The sequence below is a fragment of the Aspergillus wentii genome (genome assembly GCF_001890725.1).
Source record: "Aspergillus wentii DTO 134E9 unplaced genomic scaffold ASPWEscaffold_2, whole genome shotgun sequence".
In the NCBI taxonomy this organism is placed as follows: domain Eukaryota; kingdom Fungi; phylum Ascomycota; class Eurotiomycetes; order Eurotiales; family Aspergillaceae; genus Aspergillus; species Aspergillus wentii.
Window position 1 is genome coordinate 2,378,480 of NW_024467833.1, and position 23,707 is coordinate 2,402,186.

Genomic DNA, 23,707 nt, shown 5'->3' on the forward strand with positions numbered 1-23,707 from the left:
ATATCTGTCAGAGTGCACTTATCGACCTTATCTCACGCTGTCGGCCAATCAGCAGCAGCCTTTCCTTATCACAGCTGACCTATACTTTGTTTACACTTTACACTCCCGTCTATTGCCTGGATTCATGGATGGCAGGACTTTGTTTGGAAGAATGATTCATAGACATCGCCTACTTAGACACTGGGAGAGTATAAAGCTATACAGAAACAAGAATTCCGTCAAAGTCAGTCCAGACAGAACCAAGGCGCTTAAACAGAATTCACATGCTCCATAACCCCAGGCACATCGACCATCCTGTGGACCATTCCAGATGGGTAAGTGGTAGGGCTGTCTGTCTAATACTCCATAGACTCTAGGCTCGAGATATCATCAGCCCAAAAGAATCATAAAAATTCCACTATCCGTGTTCTCAGCCACTTCGCCTCAAGATAACTGTATCTACTCCTATTGGCCGAGGATATTCCAATATTCGACTCGGCTGATCGGTTTTCGATATCTGCAACGTCTCGATAGTTTCAAATAATACTCCTGATCTGCTATGCAGATGTCATATATTTTTTCTTTTTATTCCTTTCTTTTTCTTTCTTCCCCCTTTAGTACCTGATGTGATGGATATGAAAGGCCATTATACCACAATAGGATGCAATGATGAATCTGACAGTTGGCTGGAAGAGTCAAATAGTAAGCGTGCATTAGAAATTCCGGCTAATCTTGGGTATCGTTGTCGCTCTGGCCCTTGCTCGGCTTGATACCTATCGCCCATACATACCAGTCTCCCTTCTTCAATCACAAATTTCTATTATTTATTCCCATATCATGAATTACTCCAGAAAACTCCATGTCTTAACAAGGAAATCTACCAAAAGAAAGAAATGAATAGATTCATTGTCTCACCCATGATATGTTGAAGCGTAATTACGGTAATTTACCATACTAGTGGCTCAGCCCGACATGCACCGCCACAGCCCCTATCGCCTGGAACTTGGAAGCTCCTCTTCGCCCCAGAGGCACATCCACCAGCTTCGACGATGCGAGATGGAGACTCAACCAGAGCGTGCATCCCAGATCATGGAGCACCCCGGTATTGCTAACCATGACTCCGATGGCTCTGGCTCTTCGGATGAGCTCTTGCAGGATCCCTACGCTGCCATGAGATCCAACTCTAACTATGCAGAGAACTTCGACAGTCAGATCCAACAACCCCCGACTCCCACCATCGCCTCCTCCCCTCCTCCATCCCATCCCTCCAGCCTCTCCTCGTGGGTATCGGTTCCGGGATCCGGCACACGTCCTCGTGGTGCCAGTGTCGGTGCTACGGCCGCTCTCGAAAAAGTACCCCCCGTCGAGCCTCACCCAGACTTGAGACCCCAGCGCCCTTCCGGTCCTGCCAGGACCCCGTCCAACACTTATGCTCCCCAGCGACGTCCTCCTCAGTACATCAGCCTTCAGAATGACCGTCAAAGATCGTCCTCCGCCAAGAGGACCCCTCGACGTGACCCAAATGCCCAGTACCGAGCCCAGGAAAAGGCATATGTTCAACGCATCCGGGCTAATCCTCAAGCCTGGTATAACCATTTCGATGAGGCCCAAAATATGATGATGGTGGCGGACTCGGATTTCGAGGAACCATCACCCTCTTCCGAGGCACCTTTCGAGGATGATACTTACGATCCCGATATCCAGCTTTTCCTCGCCGACGATAACCAGCCCACCATCGATGAACTCAAAAACCCAAAGAACCAGGAGCGGCTAGAGTGGCATTCTATGCTGGCTTCAGTGCTGAAGGGAGATGTTGTTAAGCAGGAAAAGCAACGCATGCTTGGATCCGCAGATACAAAGAGGTCAGCAGCTCAAAATACTGCCATCTGGGTGGGTGTTAGGGCACGGACTTGCGGCCGCAGCGTTGCTCTACAGCGAAAGCTTATCGAGGAGTCACGCTCCAACCTGGGACCTTTGCTGGAGGACATCATCAATTTTGAGATCAAAGGAGAAACGGAGGTCGGCAAGTCGCCAATCCAGCAGGTCGAGGACGTTGTTCAAAACATTGAGAAATGTGAAATGCTCTATCCCACCCACAAAGAACTGGAAACGGCAAACCCTCGTGTCGCTTCGGAAGATTTCTGCGCAAGTCGTGAGGCCATTTTTGCGTGGCACAACACCACTGCTCTCATCAATACTGAGCTCGCCATTTTGCAGAAGTGGGTTGGTAATAATGAACTTGACTTTAGCAAGCCAAGAACCAAGTCCATCAGCAGTGATCTATCTGATGAATCGACTTTTCTTGATCGTATCATGAAAGAGGATGGCCTCAAGAATCTCCAAGGAGACCATAATATGCTACATGGAATAGGGGAAGTAATCAAAAAGGCAAAGAGCACACTAATTGAAAACTCAGAAGCTTTTGCCAAACGACATTTGCCGCCGTATATTGAAGAACTTCTCACTCTCATCAACTTTCCTTCACGACTCATACAGGAAATCATTCGTGTTCGTCTATCGTACGCTAAAACCATGAAAGACCCGGCCCAGCAGTCTCCCATATTGCTTGACCAGATGATCTCCCAATTTCAGATTTTGATGAGAGTCGCTGTAGAAATCAAACAACGCTACGTGGATATTTCCAGACCGGAGCCGGGGTGGGATCTCCCTCCTTGTGTCGATGAGAACTTCGATTCCGTTGTGCTGGATGCCATGAAATACTATTTTCGATTGTTGAATTGGACATTGAATGCAAACAAAAACACGTTCAAAGAAGCAGAAATTCTTGAACAAGAATGGGGGTTTTCAAATGAAATTGGCCGCCAACTTGAAGGTGGAGATATTGAAGTGGCTGAACAGTTCAGGTACGGTTATTTACTGCCTGTTGACCTTTAAATATTTGCTAATATGACACCAGTGCTCTGACTGCTAGATCGCTTCAGCGTCTGATGATTCATTTCGATCGAGAGCTAACGGCACGACAAAACGAAGACCCGACTGAGATGGACAAACGGTACAAAAGTATCCTGGACTCGACCCGAATTCGACAACGGAAACTGTATCGATTCTCTCGGTTTTTGCGCCAGCTCTTCGAAAATGCTACCGAGTATAACCTCTCCGCTGATATTGCATATGAATTCCTTGAGGCTTTGTTGATATCAGACCATTTCCTGGTGAAATCAAACAACTCCACTGGACAAAAGGGCGTATATCTTTTCGCGCACCACGCATTGTGGAACCGCCCCACCGATATACAGGCCATCCTTGCAACCTCTTTTCGTGAGGAAGATATCACTAAAGATTCGCCTCACGCTCCCTACATTTTGGTAGTCCGTCCAGAGAAGCCGCTGTCCTGGGCTGGAAAGGAGATGCAGGTAGAGATTCTAGAGCAACCCACAGACATACGGATTGGCAAACTTCGACTCGTAGTCGAGGGAACCCAGCAACGATTGTCTAATGCTAGGCACGAATTGTCTCAATTGACTGGAATTCAACTCGACATGGTTATCGAGCAACGCGCGAACCTTGGACGGGTCAACGTAGAACTGAACAAAATCAAGAAGATTTCATTCAAGCTTTCGATGGCGATCATGGACAGTGTTGCAATTGTCAGGGAGCAACTGAGGTCGAAAAATGTTGAAAACCAAGAACTCGTTCAAGCCTGTTATGCCTTTGCAACGGAATTTGGCAAACGCTCTTCGACTTACGTCGACCCTAACAGACGTGCGATGAACAGCGCCCGACTCGTGGAGCTGTCGCTTGACTGGGTTTCTTTCATCTGCGATGACTGTGATGCTGCTGATCGGAAAACCTTCAAGTGGGCTGTGTCTGCACTTGAGTTTGCTATGGCTATAACCTCTAGCAGGCACCTTCTCTCAATGGACGATGCAGAGTTCGGTCATTTAAGGCTAAAGGTGGCCGGCTGTATGTCCCTTCTGATTTCCCATTTCGATATCATGGGCGCTCGGTCTTCTCTCGCCGCTCAAGCCGAAAAGCAACGCATGGAGGAGCGTGCAGGAGCAAGAAAGATTGGTGGCGGTCGGATTTTAACGGATGATGAGGCAATGAAGCTTATTCGCGAGCAGCGTTCGGCTCACATTTTCGAAATCGAGGAAAGGAGGGTGGACGAAGATGCGAAACGTCAAGCATTGGGGCGAGTGCTAGAAGGATCCAATGAGGCTGACAGGTCTCTCACGGTGCTATCCTCATCAGCGACCAATGTTACCTTGCGGTGGCAGCAGGGCCAGTTTATTGGTGGTGGTACATTTGGATCTGTCTATGCTGCAATCAACTTGGACAGCAACTATCTCATGGCAGTCAAGGAAATTCGGTTACAGGATCCCCAATTCATTCCAAGAATTGCCCAGCAGATTCGAGATGAGATGGGTGTTCTTGAAGTTTTGGACCACCCCAATATTGTTTCATACCATGGTATCGAGGTGCATCGTGACAAGGTCTACATCTTCATGGAATACTGTTCTGGTGGTTCGCTTGCCAGTTTGCTTGAGCATGGACGTGTTGAAGATGAAACAGTCATCATGGTCTACGCGCTCCAACTTCTTGAAGGATTGGCGTATCTGCATCAGTCCGGTATCGTCCATCGCGATATCAAACCGGAGAACATTTTGCTCGACCACAACGGAATCATCAAATACGTCGATTTTGGTGCGGCAAAGATCATTGCACGCCAAGGCAAGACCGCCGTACCAATGGATGCTTTTGCTGGTGCTGGCCACAAGGAAGCACTTGTTCCGAAAGACGCCCAGGCGACGCATCAACGCAAAAATCAGAAAACCATGACCGGCACTCCGATGTACATGTCCCCCGAGGTTATCCGCGGTGACTCTTCCAAATTGATTCACCGCCAGGGAGCAGTCGACATCTGGTCTTTAGGATGTGTGATTCTGGAGATGGCCACGGGCCGTCGTCCATGGTCCGCCCTCGACAACGAGTGGGCCATCATGTACAACATCGCTCAAGGAAATCAACCTCAGCTACCAACACGAGATCAGCTCAGCGATCTTGGTATAGACTTTCTGCGGCGCTGCTTCGAGTGCGATCCTCTAAAGAGATCTACGGCAACGGAGTTGCTACAGCACGACTGGATCGTCTCCATCCGTCAACAAGTTGTGCTTGAACCGGCCACTCCTGGCAGTGAGCACAGCGGCAGCAGTTCCAACTCGGGCAGTCGCCAGAACTCAAACTACGGATACTCATGATTCGTTTCATTTTTCTTTTACCCCCAGTCAAGTCTCACCACCCATTCTACTTGTGATTTTTTTTTTTTTTCTGGGATATATTCATTTATATTCCCTTTACATATCCCCCTCACTACCGCCTAGAAAGAAAAGCCTTGCTTGCGATCAATATGACGCTCCACAAGATGATTGCATGTGATACCCCCTACCATTCATTTTCTTCTTCATCTTCATCCATCCATATTCCTGTATATATCTTGTTTTCTGTGTGCTTTTCCGAATAATGACCTCATCTTCCCCCGGCGGTGTTTTTTGGTTGTGCGTGTGGGTGTAGGATTTCCTTCTGTTGGTCGATAAAAAAAAGCTCAAATACACGAAGCTTTTGGCGTTTCAGATAACATGACACTTCCTATCATTTCAAAACTTGAGATAATGAATGCAATTTTCATGAAATCTTTTGACTCTCGGGACTTCTTTTTCCAATTGGTAATTACTTCTCTAATTAGGTGGTTAGGTATACGAAAGTTTAAGATAGAGGCTCAGTTGACAAAAAGCAGAAAAGGAAAAAAATTGAATTGAGTCAAAATTTCCCCATATGCACTACAGCATAGCGGTCTGGCGGTAGATAGATGATGATCAAAAGATAATGATAAATAAATCATGATAGTCAAGAGGAGGAATAGAGTGATAGAAGCCAAGGAGATATTCCGTCCGAAACCCACCAAGCAATGCTGACTGTATTAAGAGATGATTGATTCCTGCAAAAAGAAAAGTAAAGGAAAGAAAGCACCAAATGGAAGGACAAAAAAAATAGATGCAGAGCCGTATCGCCTGACGAAGACGCCAAATTTCAAAACATCATGAGACGTGAATAAATAAATCGGTATAAGAAACGATAACTCGGGAAATATAGATGCACTAGGCAGATATATACTCTCCAAGCACCGTGATATGTGAATAGAACTCACCACTGCCAGGGGGGAGGGTCGAATAAATAAAATAGAGATAAGAACCAATTAAGATGAAAAGGCAAGACAGAACGCGAGTAGGAAACATGCAGCAGTCACCCGAACGATGAAGGGCCAGGGTTACTCAGGCCTTCTGTGGTATACAAACAAAAACTGGAAGAATTGGTAAGATGCAGAAAAGCCTATACTTGCAAGAAGTTCAAGGCCAAAATGGGGATACAGCCAGGATGGAGTTTGTCAAGCGTTAGCGGAACTCAATGGCTGGTGTACAGCCCTGGTCTGGAACATGCTTGAGTTCGAGCTGCTGGTATCTGTGAATCGTAGATTTCGATTAGCAGCCATTGCGCAAAATTATGCGGGAACGAAGAATCGAATACGTACTTCTCACTCTTTGCATGGAAGTATATTCCAGTCACAGTTCCTTCCACTTGGTTGAAGCAGATATAATAAAAGCCTTCGAAGCTTGCACCCGAAATTGTTCTCACCCGATGATCTGGCACAAGGAAATACTCCTTCCACCGCATGAATATGTGTTCACGTTGTGCAAAGTTGCGGTAGGTAAAGTCGGGTCTCTTCGCCTGTTTGGCCAGCGGTCGCCACGCAGGAAACCTCGCCCAATGGTGCATATCGGTTTTTTCTGACGCGCCCCATGCTTCATTCCGAGTTTTGAAGGTGTGCTTCGTTCCAATTATTTCTCCTTCAAAAAATGTGATCAATGTAGGATGATCCTCAGTGAGACCTGCGAATCAAATTTCAAGGATTAGAAACGATCTCGTGCGTATGCGGAAGTGCAGGGACCACTATACAGACCTTGTATACGGAGGTATCCACAAAGGTAGGATTCGACCATGTCAACGTGTTTAATCTCAACGTCGACATTGTATACCTGACGGTCTGATTGCTGCGTACCAGTGAACTTGCTCCCAGGGCGCAAAAAAGAGGATGTGTAATTGGGAAGAAGCTTTCCATCGTTAGCAAGAAACGGCTAGTCTTGGTTCTAATCGTTACGTACTCGAATGTTGGAGAATTCATAGCTTAGGAGAGAAGTGGCCGAGGGCGACGAAGGCGAACTGACTGGCGAAGACCGAGTGAGAGGGCATGACGGTTCCCTCGCGGGACTTAATCTCCCCTCGGTACGTTCGTCGTCAGATTTCGCCATCGTCTTGGTAGAAGAATCGGGTATCATCTCAACCCTTAGATGATCTGCGTTCGAAGGAGCAAGACCATCGTCCGGTCGAATCAGCACGGATTGCGCTGTTGCACTGGCGGGGGAGAGAGCGTTGTCGGGGGCATCGCTTTCTACAACAGTAGATGCTTCGGGGGAGTCTCTCCAACTTGTCAGTCTCTCTACTTCAGGGGGACAGGTGGTGCGAGCAGAGAGATCCTCGGCGATTGATGTAGCAGTTAGCTGTAGTGTGTTGTCACTCGGAGTCGGCATTGAGGCTAATCAAGAAGGTGATGACATCGGATCTGGTTGAGTTTCAAGTCCACGTCGAAACCCACGAAAAAAGGTCAAATAAATAAATACAGACGAAGGGTATCAGAGCGGCAACAGGATAGAAAAATTAGATGAAAAGGAAAAGTTGAAGGTCGGTTGAAGGCCTTACGATCGATTAATGTCCGGGCGGGAGACGCAATGCCTGAAAGGGATAGGCGGGTCATGCGAGCGCGGGGGAGGCAAACGCTTTAAGCGCGGAAAATCAGAGCGGACTATTCAAGCCAGATGTGGGTATATAAATGGAGATAGTTTGGTCTACGGGTGTTTGAGAATATTAGACGGTCTCAGAAAGTACTTGTGCTAATAAAGAAGATGGGTATTTCTTTTATATCCTTAAATTCTCAAAAGCGTTGCGTCATGCCCATCTGATGGTCCCATCTGGCAATATAGCAAAGCGAAAATCCCCTTCATCCTCCATCAAAACGCCCAATGGTTATCATTAGAATCACTTGCTCCATCTCATACCGTATGTTTCAATTTAGATAGGCTTGATCTGCGAGAAGTAATTGCGGGTCAGAATGAAAAGAGGGTCAAGAAACCAGGAAGAAATTACCTTGAAGTGGAGGGAGATGAGAGAAAAAATGAGGGCTTTGAGGTCCTGGACAAGGTAGTAAAACACTCGAAGTCCTTCAGGATCGGCCGACTCGGTGACATCTACTAGGGAGCCGATTTTCGCGGTCTTTGCGATATGAGAGTTAGATTCTACGCGGTTCTCTCACGCCATTGAATAAAACATACCTCGAAAGAGATGTGCTCGTTTCCGAGTCTGATCTCCAGTTCCTGTCGTCCGTCCTTGTTCTTCTGCGGCCACTTGGAATCATCTTCCCTGTTTGGCATTGATTAGTGGGATTGGATCTCGACGCTCGATGGAATGCATACTTCATGATTTCACTCTCTTTGATGATACGCTTGACTTCCTGCATCATCGACGCGCTCACGCACACTGTATTGACCTCATCAGCGACAATTCCACCTTGGTCGCCGGACCCTGCCCTAGCACTCACTCTCTTTGCGGATAAGGGAATCATTGCGGTAGTTGGAGTTATTCGCGTATCGCACGGCGGAGCTGCGACCATCGCCAAGGGTACGGAAATCAAATTCTGATGGTTTATTAGCAGCTGTGCGAGACACAAGATATCACTGCGTAGACCAACCTAGGAACTCATGCCCGAACCGCCCAGAGTGACCTGAGCTGCACGACTGTCAGCAGCTGAGGAGACCTGGGCTACAACGCATATCAGCCTTACTAGTAGCGAAGATAGAAAGGTTCATTTGGGGCCGACATCTTCTCGACCTTTCACCCTGTAATGTCGTGGCAGAAGACAAAGACGACCAGATTGACTGCTAGAATCCGCCATCGGAATCGGGGCCTGTAGGCGGTTCTGGTGAAGGGTTGGTCCAGGCGGCTTAGTCATCCACACACTCCGGACAGCTTGCTCCGCCGCGCAAATGGACAAGTTGATGATTAGGACCCCGGATTGCCAAACATTCGCACTGATGACATACAGGCAGGTGAGGGGAGTTGCATTGTATTAAATTATCTTCCTCCGCGCACTTTGAATTATTGGGGAGAGTCAGCCCGGTATTTTCCCCTCCCGCCAGGCCAGAATAACCACTTGTACTGACAGTCCAACTTACAGGCCTCCTCCCTCCCTACTCGACTCTGTTACGGCCGTTTGCTCGCGATAACCAACCACCATGGCGTCGTATCTCGATAACGCATACAGTTTGGTCCATATGGACAACACTGCGGATCAGCCATCCTTGCCGGAGCTGAAATTGCAGCTGGAGAAGGGCAATGATGAAACGAAGATGGACACAATGAGGACGATCATCACGATCATGCTCAACGGAGACCCAATGCCCCAGCTCTTGATGCATATCATTCGCTTTGTCATGCCGTCTAAAAGCAAGTCATTGAAGAAGCTGCTTTACTTCTACTACGAAATCTGTCCTAAGCTTGACGCAACCGGCAAGCTCAAGCAGGAGATGATCTTGGTTTGGTAAGGAGATGGTCCCCTCTGCCTGCATTCCGTTGGCTATTTTGCTGACAGTGTTTTTCCTTGCAGCAATGGCATTCGAAATGATCTCCAGCACCCCAACGAATACATTCGAGGAAATACCCTTCGATTCCTGTGTAAGCTCCGCGAAGCGGAGCTCATCGAGCCACTTCTCTCATCGGCCCGCTCATGCTTGGAACACCGACACGCCTACGTGCGAAAGAATGCAGTTTGGGCCGTCGCCTCCATTTTCCAGCACTCGGAATCCCTCATCCCAGACGCACCAGAGCTCATTCAGACTTTCCTTGACTCGGAGACCGATAGCACCTGCAAGCGCAATGCATTCGCGGCTCTCATGTCCATCAGTCACCAAAAGGCTCTCGAATACTTGGCCTCGACATTCGACACTATTCCAAACACTGATGAATTGCTGCAACTGGTGGAGCTTGAATTCATCAGAAAGGATGCGGTGCAGAACACGCAGAACAAGGTGGGGTTGTCGGCGAATGAAATAACTCTATTGCATGCTAATGAACATTAGGCGAGATATTTGCGGTTGATTTTCGATCTCCTCGATGCATCTACGAGCACTGTTATCTATGAGGCTGCGACATCCCTCACGGCTCTTACCAGTAACCCCGTCGCTGTCAAAGCTGCTGCGGGGAAGTTGATCGAACTGTGTATCAAGGAGGCTGACAACAACGTCAAGCTCATCGTTCTGGACCGAGTTGACCAACTGAGAATTCGCAATGAGGGTGTTTTGGATGATCTCACAATGGAAATCCTGCGTGTTCTCTCTAGCACCGACATCGACGTCCGTCGCAAGGCTCTCGGCATCGCTTTGGAAATGGTTTCGAGCAAGAATGTGGAGGAAATCGTTATGCTTCTGAAGAAGGAGCTTGCTAAGACAGTGGACGAGCAATATGAAAAGGTAGGAAGATGTCTTTTCAGCAGAGCAATTCAGCTAGCTGACAGCATATGCAGAACAGCGAATACCGCCAACTTTTGATCCAATCGATACACAACTGCGCAATCAAGTTCTCCGAAATTGCCGCCAGCGTTGTCGATCTTCTGATGGACTTCATTGCAGACTTCAACAACAACTCGGCAGTTGATGTGATTTCCTTTGTCAAGGAGGTTGTCGAGAAGTTTCCCAATCTGCGTGCTTCCATTGTTGATCGCTTGGTTTCGACCCTGAGCGAGGTTCGTGCCGGAAAGGTCTACCGTGGTGTTCTGTGGGTTGTCGGAGAGTACTCTTTGGAAGAGAAAGACATTCGTGAGGCTTGGAAACGGATCAGAGCAAGTCTCGGAGAGATTCCAATCTTGGCCTCTGAGCAGCGACTGCTCGACGAGGTTCCAGATGAGAATGCCATCAAGGAACAGATCAATGGACACTCTAAGCCTGCGGCTCCCACTGGATCCAGAAAGGTGCTAGCTGACGGCACTTACGCAACTGAGAGCGCCCTCACGAGCCAATCCGCTGCCGCTGCTAGACTCGAGGCAGTCAAGGCCGCCCAGAAGCCCCCTCTTCGTCAATTGATTTTGGATGGTGACTACTACCTGGGCACCGTTCTGTCATCCACTTTGACCAAGTTGGTGATGCGTCATTCAGAAGTTTCCGAAGATACCGCCCGCACCAACGCCCTTCGCGCAGAAGCAATGCTCATTATGATCTCGATCATCCGTGTCGGTCAATCTCAATTCGTCAAGGCCCCTATTGATGAAGATTCGGTCGACCGCATCATGTGCTGCGTGCGTTCTCTTGCCGAGTTCTCTCAGAGGAAGGAGCTGGAGACCACATTTTTGGAGGATACTCGGAAAGCCTTCCGCGCCATGGTTCAAGTCGAAGACAAGAAGCGGGCCGCTAAGGAAGCGTCTGAGAAGGCAAAGACTGCTGTCCAAATCGATGATGCTATCCCAATCCGACAGTTCACCAAGAAGACAGGCATCGAGGGCGCAGAAGAGATTGAGCTTGATCTGGCTAAGGCCACTGGTGGTGACTCGACAGTGGAGACTGTGTCTTCGAAGTTGAGTAGAGTGGTACAGCTGACTGGTTTCTCGGACCCTGTTTATGCCGAAGCCTATGTCACTGTTCATCAATTCGACATTGTACTTGATGTGCTTTTGGTCAACCAGACTCTTGAAACTTTGCAGAATCTCTCCGTTGAGTTCGCGACACTGGGCGATCTGAAGGTCGTCGAGCGGCCAGCCACTCACAACCTGGGACCGCGCGACTTCTTGAATGTGCAGGCTACGGTCAAGGTGTCGTCGACGGATACTGGTGTCATTTTCGGTAACATTGTGTACGACGGCGCTAGCTCGACGGAAACCCACGTTGTCATCCTCAACGACATCCATGCGGACATCATGGACTACATTCAGCCTGGCCACTGTACCGAGACTCAGTTCCGGACTATGTGGACCGAATTCGAGTGGGAGAATAAGGTCAACATCAACTCTAAGGCCAAGACCCTTCGCGAATTCCTCAAGCAGCTGATGGAAAGCACCAACATGGCCTGTTTGACACCCGAGGCATCCCTCAAGGGAGACTGCCGGTTCTTGAGTGCCAACCTGTATGCCCGGAGCGTATTTGGTATGTATTACTCTTTCTTAACCCTTTTTAGATTACGATAGAATGACCGCTGACATGGATGACACTACAGGTGAGGATGCCCTTGCGAACTTGAGTATCGAGAAGGAAGGTGAAGACGGACCCATCACTGGATTTGTGCGGATAAGAAGCCGTTCACAAGGTCTGGCGTTGAGCCTGGGATCCCTCAAGGGTCTTAAGGCCTCGACGGCATGAATAGATTATAACCGTTCGACCAGCGTTTGATTAGTTGTTATTCCCTCATATTATATTATTTCTTCTTTTTTGAGTGTTTGTGTTCTATTTTTTTTCTTTCTCTTCTGATGAACGAATTTGTTACCTATATGCCTCTTTTTATTGTGTTGTACTGGGTGAGAAAAGGCTTCTTTCGAATGGAACAATTACATTACATCCTTTGTCTATTCCTATTCTTTACTGTTGGAGCGACACGATCTGCCATGGCCCAATTCACCAATATCAATCCATCTCGATTCCCCGCTGTTGATCCACTGGTCGCGATGCCTCGGTTGTGGCGATCGCGGTGGCTGATCGATAGAGTTATGTCTGAACGATATTTTTGCATAATGATAGAACAGTCTATAAAAAAAGAATAGAAGAAATTGATGCATATGCCTCCTAAACAAGCTGTTTTCGTCCCATTCCTGATTCGCATGCAAGTACTGTGACGCATTCCAGAGACACCTCATCGGAGCTCCCTCGGCACAGTCATCGCCACTAAGAATAGTAAATAAATACCGTTTTACGGAGTCGACCATTTATGTGAAACTGATTCGGCTTCTAATTGATTTCCATTAGTATTAATCTATACTCACTCATAGGATTTCCCTGCCGTGAAGAACATCAGGTTTTTGGCCAAGGAGACCGCAGTCGTCGTTCACTGCTGCTTGGAAGTGGACCGACTTCTTGTTCCATGGAGTCGTTCCTTTCCGCCTCCATCCACCCTCTGGTCCTAATAATTTTCCATCCATTCTTACTTACTTCCTATTCTTACTGGAATCTATTTCTTCCCCCTTCTCTTTCTTGCTCTCCTAGGATGCTCTTTTTCCCCTCCGAAAAAGCATAATGACCTCGAATAATGAACCTTCGACCCCTCTCACGGATGCGCCGGAATTCCAGACGTCTCAGTCCAAATTGCTGCAACATGATTCAGCTTTGATCGTTGCCCAGTCAGTTTCGCTGACTCTGGGAAGCGACTCTCTTCTCATCGTCGGTATGTGTGCCCCTGAAGCATCAATTCCTTTGGCAGGGTCGAGGATTCCATAGTTAACCAGGTCCTTCAATCTTCGCAGATGAACGCTCCATGCGTAAGTCCGATCGTCGCTGCTGTGGGTTACTAGGCAAATCAAGTAATTCATTTCCATTTATTATTATCTTCCCTTGAACCTCAAAGCTCCGCTTGCGGATTTCTCTCGGGATCTTGCAAATTCAGGGTCTCAAAATGCGCGACTTGAAGCTGACTGTCGGCTATCTCAGAAGAAACCGGGGTTACCCATGCCATTGCTTTGTACAACGTCCTCGATGCCGAACTTACCCCCGCTGGTCTCACTATCACCTATGCGAAACATTCGGGCTCCAACGATGTCTCCGTGACCGCTCTTCAATACCCCATCGACGAGGGAGAGAAATCAACTGTTGAGGCGTGGGTTGCATCATTACTCAATCTGGCATATGGCAATGCGCTGCGTTACAAACGACTCAAGGTGCTAGTGAACCCCTTTGGCGGCAAGGGAGCAGCGTCCCATCTATACCAGACATATGCGGCACCCGTGTTTGCGGCCGCGCACTGCCAGGTGGACCTGCAGGAGACTACTCATAGCGGCCACGCCACCGAAATTGCCGAGAAAATCGATATAAACGCCTACGATGCCATTATCTGCTGCTCCGGTGACGGCTTGCCGTATGAGGTTTTCAATGGCCTGGGAAAGAAACCGAACGCCGGGGAAGCCCTTGCCAAGGTGGCAGTGGCGATGGTACCTTGTGGTTCTGGTAATGCGATGGCGTGGAACCTTTTGGGAACGGAGAGTATTTCTATAGCAGCCCTATCGATTGTCAAGGCCGTGCAGGCCCCCTTGGATCTGATGTCCATCACTCAAGGCAACACACGTACCCTGTCATTCTTGTCGCAATCCTTTGGTATTGTGGCGGAATCGGATTTGGGCACAGATAATATCCGATGGATGGGCGCCCATCGTTTCACTTACGGTTTCCTTGTTCGTCTCTTTCAGCGCACGGTGTACCCCTGCGACCTTGCTGTGAAAGTAGTGATGGATGATAAGGAGATGATCAAAGATCACTATGCCACATACGCAAATAGCGATCCTCGAGGTCGGAATCCCGAAGGGACTGCGGGTCAGTCCACGGGTCTTCCTGAACTTCAATACGGCACTGTTTTGGATGAACTCCCCAAGGACTGGGAAGTCATTCCGGCCGAAACGATTGGTAACTTCTATGCGGGTAACATGGCCATCATGTCGAAAGATACCAGCTTTTTCCCCGCCTCGCTGCCCAATGATGGGCTGATGGATATTGTCACGATCGATGGAACAATCAGTCGTCTCACATCCATCAAGATGATGACAGAAATTCCTGAAGGAAGATTCTTTGGTATGCCGGACGTCGGCATCCGCAAAGCCTTGGCCTATCGACTTGTACCCCGAGAAAAAGAAGGATATATCAGTGTCGATGGCGAGACTATTCCTTTCGAGGCTTTCCAGGTGGAAATCCACAAGGGTCTAGGTACCGTGCTTTCAAAGTCCGGACACCTTTACGAAACAGAGGGTCCGAAATAAAGGGCTTCTCGGCGATTGTTTCTCATTTCTAATATTTGCATTGTTCTGGTCTTCGCACTGATGATACCCTCGCGCAAGATTTTCAGAACCAAGCACTGGTCTGCTTCGTGCGTTTGAATTATTCATGTTTTGTTTAGACGGTTGGCGCTCCCTACTCTAGGGAATGGTTTACGTGACCTGTAATGGCTGTATAGTTTCTATCCGTACACGCTTATACATTAACACAAGATTCGTTGTGATAGATAAATATATAACTTAATATTTTATTGGGCAAGACGTGGGAAATCTATACAACTGACCGGTAGTACAAGGTCCCGCATACATATTCAAAAAGAGTATGGACAATGTAGATTTAAAGAATATGCAATCGCTACCACCATACGCCTTGAAAGTTGTCAAAAAAGATCATCCAAACAATTGTATGAAATTTTTTTCAGGGTCTTCAGCTGAGTATTTAATCGTCAAACCCACCCCATTCCTGGTCGCTTTCATCATCTTCCTCTTCCTCTTCGACTTCCCTGGTCTTGAAACCCCATTCCACCAATCGGTCATCGTCCAAGGCTTCCGCAGCCCTAACTCTGACCGGCTTGTAGGGGCTCTCTGTGCGCAACTTTTCTAAGGGTCGCAGCAAAAGGTCCATGGGAACATCACCCTTGACTTTGCGGTTTTCAGAATCCTCTGTACCTTCTTCGAACTCAAGCACTTTCTCCACCTCATCAATCCAAAGATCCAAAATGTGGTAGCGGAGGCCATCAGGCCCGTGAGGCATCGGGGTCGTATCTCCTGCTGTATCACCGGGGGCAGCCTCGGTGGGCTGGTCTGGGTCGAAGTTGAGGGGGCACAGTGGGCCCTCTTCGATAATGGATAGGTAGGCGGAGAGATCAGCCCACTTGTCTTCACTGTTGTCGTCGTCCTCTTCCTCGTCTTCCTGGGGTTCGGGTCGGGCTTCTTCTTTCTTTCCCTTTGATCGCTTCTTTCCCTTTTCCTTCTGGGCTGCTTCCTCCCTCTTTCGCTTCTTGTTGCTTCCGTTGGTTGATGCGTTGGTCTTTTTGCCCTTGACGAATATTTCGAATGCCACGCCGACATAACATCTGATCAGGAACAGATATTTATCCAGACGGAGTCGGTCCAGGGAATGGAAATCGCGGCCGATGGTGATCCAGAACGCGCGCAGGAAGCGATGTAATGTCTGACGGGGGAGAGTCGGGACGAGAGAGTACGAGAGAGCCCTGGCGAGGGCCTGCTGAGTGAGGGGGCGATCGGAGTGGTAGAAGCCTGTAGTTTTGAATTGGGTTGTTAGGTATATTTTCACGATGCGATTGGATTTTCGGTGGATGCAACGCACAGAAAAACAGTCCTTTCCATAGCTTGAGAAGATCGAGAAGTGTCAGGTCGGTTTTGGAACGAATGTACAGCGTCAACGAGTCGAGCGCCTTGTCGCGGGTCTTTCGGTCTATTCAATCATATGTTAACTACCTGAGCAGCTTTCTGCAGAATCAAGTCGGACATACCACTCGAGACGAGCTCCCTCATGAAGGGGGTATTTTGCATTTCAGCCATGGCTCTGGGCTAGACCTCTGTGTGTCTTGTTGAGGAATTATCGATAATCGGGTCGAGTCTTGCGACCAAATACGTGATGCTGTAGAACTTTCTTGGTCAAATTGACAACCAAGAATTGTTGTTGGAAATTATACAGCAACAACAGTTGTGGGTATCAAATCATGCGACAAGATATCCTTCCTCACTCAGTTCCTAGTCCGTGAATATTAAACCACGAGGAAGATCGTCTGATGGCTCCGGAGATGCAAATATGCAAATAATGGGCTTTACCTTTTTTTTTTTTATGTTTGTTTTGTTTGCATTAGGCACTTGGGCGGAGTGGAATTGGTGGCTCTGATTGGACAGAGGGAGGAGAGCCCCACTGCAGCTTAAATGCATCATCGATGGAGATTTGGCTTCATTTGATATCGATTAGGATATCAAGACTTATGTGATTTCTATCTTAAGCAGTATTCTCTTTGATTTACTTCTTCAGCAAGTTTTATGGTTTTGAATATATGAATGAATGTTTTCGTGATGGACAAGATGTTATGCTCATCTCTAACCCTATACTATACTCCATGACTACGGGGTACAAGATTACTGTTCTACCATGATCCCATATCTGCCTCATTGTGGAATAGTGGGTAGATTTGAAAACTATTTTATTTAAGCGCCATAGCAGCAGTGAGGGGCTTAGAGAGAACAAAGCCATGGCATTTTGTATGATATACATGGGGGGTATTTGATAGACTTCTCGACAAGATCGTTGATAACAAGCAATATCCACCTGCCCTATCCCGTTTACTCCTATTATCTCTTGATTTCAGGATAGACCAAAAAAACACAATCCTGGCTGCTTTGTAGTCAGGCTGCGTGTATGTTGTCGAATCCCTGGCCTCATCCCAAATCGAACCGCATTCGGCCTGGTCGCAACCCCAACCACTTCTCCTGCCCAGGGCCTCCCCTCTCTTTCTCTAACCCGAACCAACTCATCATTTGGTCTCTTTTGTAACATTCCATCTCGTTTGATCCGCTTCAAGGTTCCACTGGCTTTCGATCAACAGTCGGCCATCGGATCTTGACATCACCACTTTCAATTCTACCGAATCAAAGCCAAAATGTCTTGGCCTCCACCATTTCAGTTTTGGCTCAAAGCACGTTGCGTTACCATCATGAGACCTTGGCTAACTTAAGGAGAAAACTTAACTATGGGTAGGGGACGTCACAGTTCCCAGGTTCACTGTCTGGAAGACTTTTGCTGCATCTGCACGTCTCTTGGTGTGCTCTTTCGTCTATGATCCTATCCAAAACCCATGATTTTGGTGGTTAAACGACCAATGTATCTGTCTGCTATCGAGGTAGCAAACGGTGCCAGTGTTTGAAATGACTGAACAAGTCGACAATGACAAGCAGGGCGAAGTACCCCCGTACCCCTCCCGGCAGGATGAGATAGAGGTTATACAGGAACACTTCGAGAGCTCTGGGTCAGATAAAGATGAAAGCTCTGCGTTCGAGCATATTCCAGCAGAAAACAAAGCTGAATTGGCTCGCATTGCTTCCAACTTCCCTAGACGCTATGGCACCAATTCTGGCGCCAGTGGACAAGGCATCCAACGCAAAGACACCCTTGAAGACATTGAGCTTGGCGATCCGGTTATCGACCCTACAAGTGATCAGTTCGATCAACACAAATGGGTTCGAATGATGTTAAAGCTCCTGGACAGGGAAGGACTTCCGCGGCCTCCATCAACAGGCATCGTCTTTCAGAATCTTAATGTCTCGGGGTCTGGATCGGCATTACAATATCAAAACAACGTCGGCTCGGTCTTGTTGGCACCCTTTCGGCCACAAGAGTATTTGCCGTGTGTTCAACGGACGCCAGAAAAACAAATCCTGCGCAACTTTGATGGTCTCCTCAAGTCCGGCGAGTTACTCATTGTGCTGGGTCGACCTGGCAGCGGTTGCTCGACTCTCCTCAAAACTCTCACTGGAGAACTACATGGCTTGAAGTTGCGGAAAAGTTCTGAGATTCAATACAATGGGATATCCATGGAACGAATGCACCGGGAGTTTAAAGGAGAGGTTCTTTACAACCAGGAAGTTGACAAGCATTTCCCTCACTTGACAGTTGGACAAACCTTGGAGTTTGCAGCGGCAGCAAGGACTCCAGAACATCGATTACTCGGGATCGGTCGAGAAAAGTTTGCCAAACACATCACGCAAGTGGCAATGTCCATATTTGGTCTTTCTCACACATATAACACTAAGGGTATGCTTGCAGTCTGCTCTGAAAAAGAAATTTACCCCTTTCAGCTTTGTTAACACTTTCTCAGTTGGTGATGATTATATCAGAGGTGTTTCGGGTGGTGAAAGAAAAAGAGTCAGGTTTGTATCCCTCATATACTACTGAGTTGTAATTTTCTGACCCTTCCATAGTATTGCTGAAATGGCGCGTAAGTTTCGCATTCCTCAAAGCCTTGAAGCTTAACTTAACAGGTAATAAGTCTCCGGCGCTCCGCTTGGAGCATGGGATAATAGCACCAGGGGTCTTGACTCTGCCAGCGCTCTAGAGTTTGTTCGGGCATTGAGAGTCTCTTCCAATCTGGTTGGTACTTCTCATGCCGTTGCAATCTATCAAGCATCGCAAGCCATCTACGATGTTTTCGACAAAGTGGTCGTGCTCTACGAAGGACGCGAGATATTCTTTGGTCCCTGCAGTCAAGCACGGGAATATTTCGTTAACATGGGCTGGGAAGCCCCCGCGCGCCAAACGACTGGAGACTTCTTGACATCCGTAACTAATAGTCAAGAACGTCAAGTTCGTGAGGGGATGGAAAACAAAGTCCCCCGCACTCCAGAAGAGTTTGAGAGATATTGGCAGAATAGTGCACAGTATGCCAATCTTCAAAAAGAAATATCCCGTCATCAAAAAGAGTTTCCACCAGGAGGAAGCTCGGAGAAAGTTTTCAGTGAGATGAAGCAAATGAAACAGGCAAAACATGTTCGCCCAAAGAGCCCGTACATCATCTCCATCCCGATGCAGGTCAAGCTCTGTACGATTAGGGCTTACCAAAGGTATCTTTCCTCGATGCTAGCTCAGGTTTGCTTCGAATTGACATCTTTCTAGGATATGGAACGATAAGCCTTCTACGCTGACAACGGTAATTGGAAGAATCGTGATGTCTCTGATCATTGGTTCTATTTATTATGGGTAAGTTATTTACTCCCTCAAACTACCAGGGGAAATGCTTATCTTTTCAGAACGCCAAATGCTTCAGCAGGCTTTCAAAGCAAAGGGGCTGCACTCTTCTTCTCTGTCCTGTAAAATTTCTCTCTTCAATCAAGACACGCTCTTGATTATGGTGGAACTCGTACTAACCAATGCCAGGATGAATGCTCTCATCAGTATCACCGAGATCAACTCTCTCTACGATCAACGGCCTATTATTGAAAAACAGGCGTCGTATGCCCTTGTGCATCCATTTGCAGAAGCCTTTGGTGGTATTGTATCCGATATCCCGGTGAAAATCGTTTCGGCCGTGGTATTCAATATAATCTTCTATTTTTTGGCCGGTCTAGTATGTAAAAGCCCATATCTACTTTACTAAACATACTAACAAAGCCATATAGCGATATGAACCATCCCAGTTCTTCATTTTCTTCCTATTCACATTCCTCAGCACACTTGCCATGTCCGGTGTTTTCCGGACCCTTGCTGCGTCAACCAAAACACTCGCACAAGCAATGTCAATGGCAGGAGTGATTGTGCTGGCTATTGTCATCTATACAGGTTTCGTGATTCCCGCGCCACAAATGAGCTCAATCCCATGGTTTAGTTGGATCCGCTGGATTAACCCCGTCTTCTATACATTTGAAGCATTAATCGCCAACGAATTTCATGGTCGACGCTTTATCTGTTCTCAGTTTGTGCCAGCATATCCAAGTGTGAGTGGTGACTCTTTCATCTGCTCCGTTCGGGGTGCTGTGGCAGGGGAAAGGACTGTCTCTGGGGACGCATATATCGAGACCCAATATTCCTACTCATATGCACACGAGTGGAGAAACCTGGGAATTCTGATCGGTTTCTGGATCTTTTTCATCTCGCTGTATCTGATAGCATCGGAGCTCAACTCCTCCACTTCGTCAAAGGCAGAGTTCCTGGTATTCCGTCGGGGCCATGTGCCACCTCATCTGCGCAATATCTATAAAAAGAAAGCAGGCGATGAGTCTTCAGAAGCTGCGGTAACCCGGAAGAATTCTCAATCTGAAAAGGATACCTCAGCGATCCCCACGCAGCATGGCATATTTACATGGAGAAACGTTTGCTACGACATTCCTGTAAAAGGAGGCCAGCGCCGACTTTTGGATAATGTCTCTGGCTGGGTTAAGCCCGGTACCCTTACAGCACTGATGGGTGTTTCTGGCGCAGGAAAAACAACACTTCTAGATGTTCTCGCGAAAAGAGTCTCCATTGGTGTCGTTACGGGTGATATGTTTGTCGATGGCAAAGCCCTTGACAGCAGTTTCCAGCGGAAGACGGGCTATGTTCAACAGCAAGACCTTCATCTTTCTACAACGACTGTCAGGGAAGCGCTGCGGTTTAGTGCCGTCCTACGCCAGCCAAAGTCAGTTTCAAAGAAAGAAAAATACGAATATGTCGAGGATGTTATAGACATGCTCAGTATGCAAGACTTTGCTGATGCCATTGTTGGAACACCGGGTGAAGGTTTGAATGTTGAACAGAGGAAGCTACTGACCATTGGGGTTGAGCTGGCTGCAAAGCCTGCATTGTTGATCTTTCTTGATGAGCCAACAAGTGGACTAGACTCACAGAGTTCCTGGGCCATTTGTTCTTTCTTACGTAAACTATCGGATCACGGACAGGCTGTTCTCTCTACAATCCATCAACCTAGCGCGCTGCTATTCCAGCAATTTGACCGTCTACTATTTCTGGCTAAAGGGGGTAAGACTGTCTACTTCGGCGATATAGGGGACCAGTCTCGGGCACTACTTGATTACTTCGAGGGGAATGGAGCAAGGGTCTGTGGCTCATCGGAAAATGTAAGACCACCCTTTGAAGGTTGTTATTATTCCTCACTGACAGTAAAAGCCGGCCGAATATATGCTTGAAATCATTGGGGCTGGTGCTTCTGGAAAGGCTACCCAAGACTGGCCATCCGTTTGGAATGAAAGCCAGCAAGCCAAAGATGTACAAACGGAACTTGATAGAATCCATGAAGAAAGAGGCTCAGCAACAGACAACGGCGACGATGATACCCAGCATGGAGAATACGCAATGCCCTTTTCCCATCAGCTATGGTACGTGACCCACCGGGTCTTCCAACAATACTGGCGTGAGCCATCCTATGTATGGGCCAAGATATTTTTGGGTACCCTATCATCTCTATTCATCGGTTTTACCTTCTTCAAGCCCGATAGTTCTCAGCAGGGGTTCCAAGATGTCTTGTTCAGCGCTTTCATGATGACATCGATATTCTCAACATTGGTGCAGCAGTAAGTCTCACTTATCCTGACACCTGTTTCTCTCTTCCCCATCCATGGGTAACACTAACACTTGACACTCTCAGAATCATGCCCAAGTTTGTTGTCCAACGCTCTCTGTACGAGGTTCGAGAAAGACCATCGAAAGCATACTCCTGGGCAGCCTTCCTGGTCGCCAACGTCATGGTCGAGATACCATACCAGGTTATAGTCGGAGTCATCGCCTGGGCCTGTTACTACTACCCAACCTACGGAGCCAATCAATCCTCCCAACGACAGGGGCTCATGTTACTCTTCATCGTACAGTTCTACATCTTCACCTCTACCTTCGCCTCCCTGGTGATCTCCGCCCTACCCGATGCCGAAACCGGTGGCACCATCGCCACCCTCATGTTCATCATGGCCCTAACCTTCAACGGCGTCATGCAGCCACCCAACGCCCTTCCGGGATTCTGGATCTTTATGTACCGCGTCTCCCCATTGACTTATCTAATCGCAGGAATCACAGGCACAGGGTTACACGGCCGGGAAATCCATTGCGCAGACGCCGAACTGAGCGTATTCAACCCTCCATCCGGCTTAACCTGTGGAGATTACCTAGGTCCATACCTCCAGGTTGCCCCAGGAAGACTGTACAACCCAGACGCAACCCAGGGCTGCCAGTACTGCCAATTCCGAACCGCCGACCAATACCTGTCCATCAGTAACATCTGTACGTCCCACCAACCCCCTGGAAGAAAACCTAAACATAAACACATGATACTAACAATATCCATTCAGTTTACAGTGAGCGGTGGCGGAACTTTGGGCTCGGGTGGGCCTATATCGGTTTCAATGTGATGGGGACGGTCTTGCTGTATTACCTCTTCAGAGTCAAGCACTACAACCCTACGTCATTGGTGCGAGGTGTCAAGGAGTGTGCCGTGTTTGTCTGTAGGGTTTTCAAGAGGAGGTCAGGGAAGACGCCCAAGGGGAGGGAAGCTGATAATGGTAGATTGTATTAGAGGTTGGGTTGTTGAGCAGATATATATTTGCGTTGGATACTAGTATGGACTTTGAACGAGCTATTTTTTTTTTAAAAAAAAAATTTATTCAATACGGAAGCCAAAACCTAACACAAAGTAAACTCATGGGGACGATTCTCAGAAAGAAGAAAAAAAAAAAAAAAAAAGAGAGATAAAAAATTAACTAGGATATATGAAAAAGATCCATGAAGCCTAGCAAGCCCTAACTCCCAAAATCAATGTTCGACACATTTGTTCTGCGCCCACTCTCCAGGTTGAATATAATTCAGTTTGAGATAGATAATATAACCAGCGAATCAGAAACCATTACGGTTCTGCACTACAGCATCATTGGTCTAGTGGTAGAATTCATCGTTGCCATCGATGAGGCCCGTGTTCGATTCACGGATGATGCATTTCTTTTTCATTTTTCATTTTTTTTTAACCCGCAAGAAAAACCATGGGAGGTAGGTAGGTAGGCTATTTTAATATCGTTGTGTGTATCCCATGCCATGCAATGCAAATCTATCTTCAGAACAATACAAGGTATGTACTTGTTAAATGTATTAAACTATGAAGATGAGTAAATTGCTTGATGATTCCGGTAGAAACCACA

At 47.6% G+C, this 23,707-nt stretch overlaps 7 protein-coding genes and 1 non-coding gene across 8 annotated transcripts; 5 read left to right on the forward strand and 3 right to left on the reverse strand.

The window, feature by feature from the left end:
• Positions 1 to 1,035: 1,035 nt before the first annotated feature.
• Positions 1,036 to 5,198, forward strand: sskB (putative MAP kinase kinase kinase SskB; the record flags this gene model as incomplete). Its single annotated transcript, XM_040837206.1, has 2 exons — positions 1,036 to 2,843; positions 2,897 to 5,198. The coding sequence occupies 2 exons, from the start codon at positions 1,036 to 1,038 to the stop codon at positions 5,196 to 5,198; spliced, it is 4,110 nt and encodes a 1,369-aa protein (XP_040692636.1).
• A 1,191-nt stretch (positions 5,199 to 6,389) lies between these two features.
• ASPWEDRAFT_106561 (GID4/VID24 family protein) lies at positions 6,390 to 7,583 on the reverse strand (the record flags this gene model as incomplete). Its single annotated transcript, XM_040827819.1, has 4 exons — positions 6,390 to 6,456; positions 6,527 to 6,884; positions 6,956 to 7,106; positions 7,158 to 7,583. 4 exons carry the CDS (start codon positions 7,581 to 7,583, stop codon positions 6,390 to 6,392), a joined length of 1,002 nt encoding a protein of 333 aa, XP_040692637.1.
• Positions 7,584 to 8,121: 538 nt separating this feature from the next.
• ASPWEDRAFT_168832 (mago nashi family protein) lies at positions 8,122 to 8,928 on the reverse strand (the record flags this gene model as incomplete). Its single annotated transcript, XM_040830356.1, has 7 exons — positions 8,122 to 8,136; positions 8,197 to 8,322; positions 8,382 to 8,469; positions 8,523 to 8,586; positions 8,648 to 8,743; positions 8,798 to 8,835; positions 8,891 to 8,928. The coding sequence occupies 7 exons, from the start codon at positions 8,926 to 8,928 to the stop codon at positions 8,122 to 8,124; spliced, it is 465 nt and encodes a 154-aa protein (XP_040692638.1).
• Positions 8,929 to 9,164: 236 nt separating this feature from the next.
• ASPWEDRAFT_36668 (coatomer subunit beta) lies at positions 9,165 to 12,870 on the forward strand. The gene is made up of 6 exons (XM_040834514.1): positions 9,165 to 9,225; positions 9,284 to 9,646; positions 9,713 to 10,133; positions 10,185 to 10,574; positions 10,628 to 12,236; positions 12,307 to 12,870. Exons 2-6 carry the CDS (start codon positions 9,342 to 9,344, stop codon positions 12,447 to 12,449), a joined length of 2,868 nt encoding a protein of 955 aa, XP_040692639.1. The 5' UTR covers positions 9,165 to 9,225; positions 9,284 to 9,341; the 3' UTR covers positions 12,450 to 12,870.
• A 446-nt stretch (positions 12,871 to 13,316) lies between these two features.
• ASPWEDRAFT_49057 (putative sphingosine kinase (SphK)) lies at positions 13,317 to 15,043 on the forward strand (the record flags this gene model as incomplete). The annotated part of the gene is made up of 3 exons (XM_040837207.1): positions 13,317 to 13,464; positions 13,544 to 13,600; positions 13,728 to 15,043. The coding sequence occupies 3 exons, from the start codon at positions 13,317 to 13,319 to the stop codon at positions 15,041 to 15,043; spliced, it is 1,521 nt and encodes a 506-aa protein (XP_040692640.1).
• Positions 15,044 to 15,225: 182 nt separating this feature from the next.
• ASPWEDRAFT_36671 (ribosomal RNA processing 1 family protein) lies at positions 15,226 to 16,841 on the reverse strand. The gene is made up of 3 exons (XM_040834515.1): positions 16,555 to 16,841; positions 16,389 to 16,496; positions 15,226 to 16,318 (listed from the first exon to the last, which is right to left on the reverse strand). Exons 1-3 carry the CDS (start codon positions 16,601 to 16,603, stop codon positions 15,498 to 15,500), a joined length of 978 nt encoding a protein of 325 aa, XP_040692641.1. The 5' UTR covers positions 16,604 to 16,841; the 3' UTR covers positions 15,226 to 15,497.
• An 816-nt stretch (positions 16,842 to 17,657) lies between these two features.
• On the forward strand, positions 17,658 to 23,191 carry ASPWEDRAFT_36672 (uncharacterized protein). Its single transcript, XM_040834516.1, has 11 exons — positions 17,658 to 18,854; positions 18,919 to 18,970; positions 19,022 to 19,038; positions 19,090 to 19,660; positions 19,713 to 19,796; positions 19,847 to 19,906; positions 19,974 to 20,163; positions 20,216 to 21,646; positions 21,696 to 22,099; positions 22,174 to 22,799; positions 22,868 to 23,191. The coding sequence occupies exons 1-11, from the start codon at positions 17,969 to 17,971 to the stop codon at positions 23,089 to 23,091; spliced, it is 4,545 nt and encodes a 1,514-aa protein (XP_040692642.1). The 5' UTR covers positions 17,658 to 17,968; the 3' UTR covers positions 23,092 to 23,191.
• Positions 23,192 to 23,436: 245 nt separating this feature from the next.
• Positions 23,437 to 23,507, forward strand: ASPWEDRAFT_t47. The gene has a single exon. It is a non-coding gene; the product is annotated as a tRNA-Gly (tRNA).
• Positions 23,508 to 23,707: the final 200 nt, after the last annotated feature.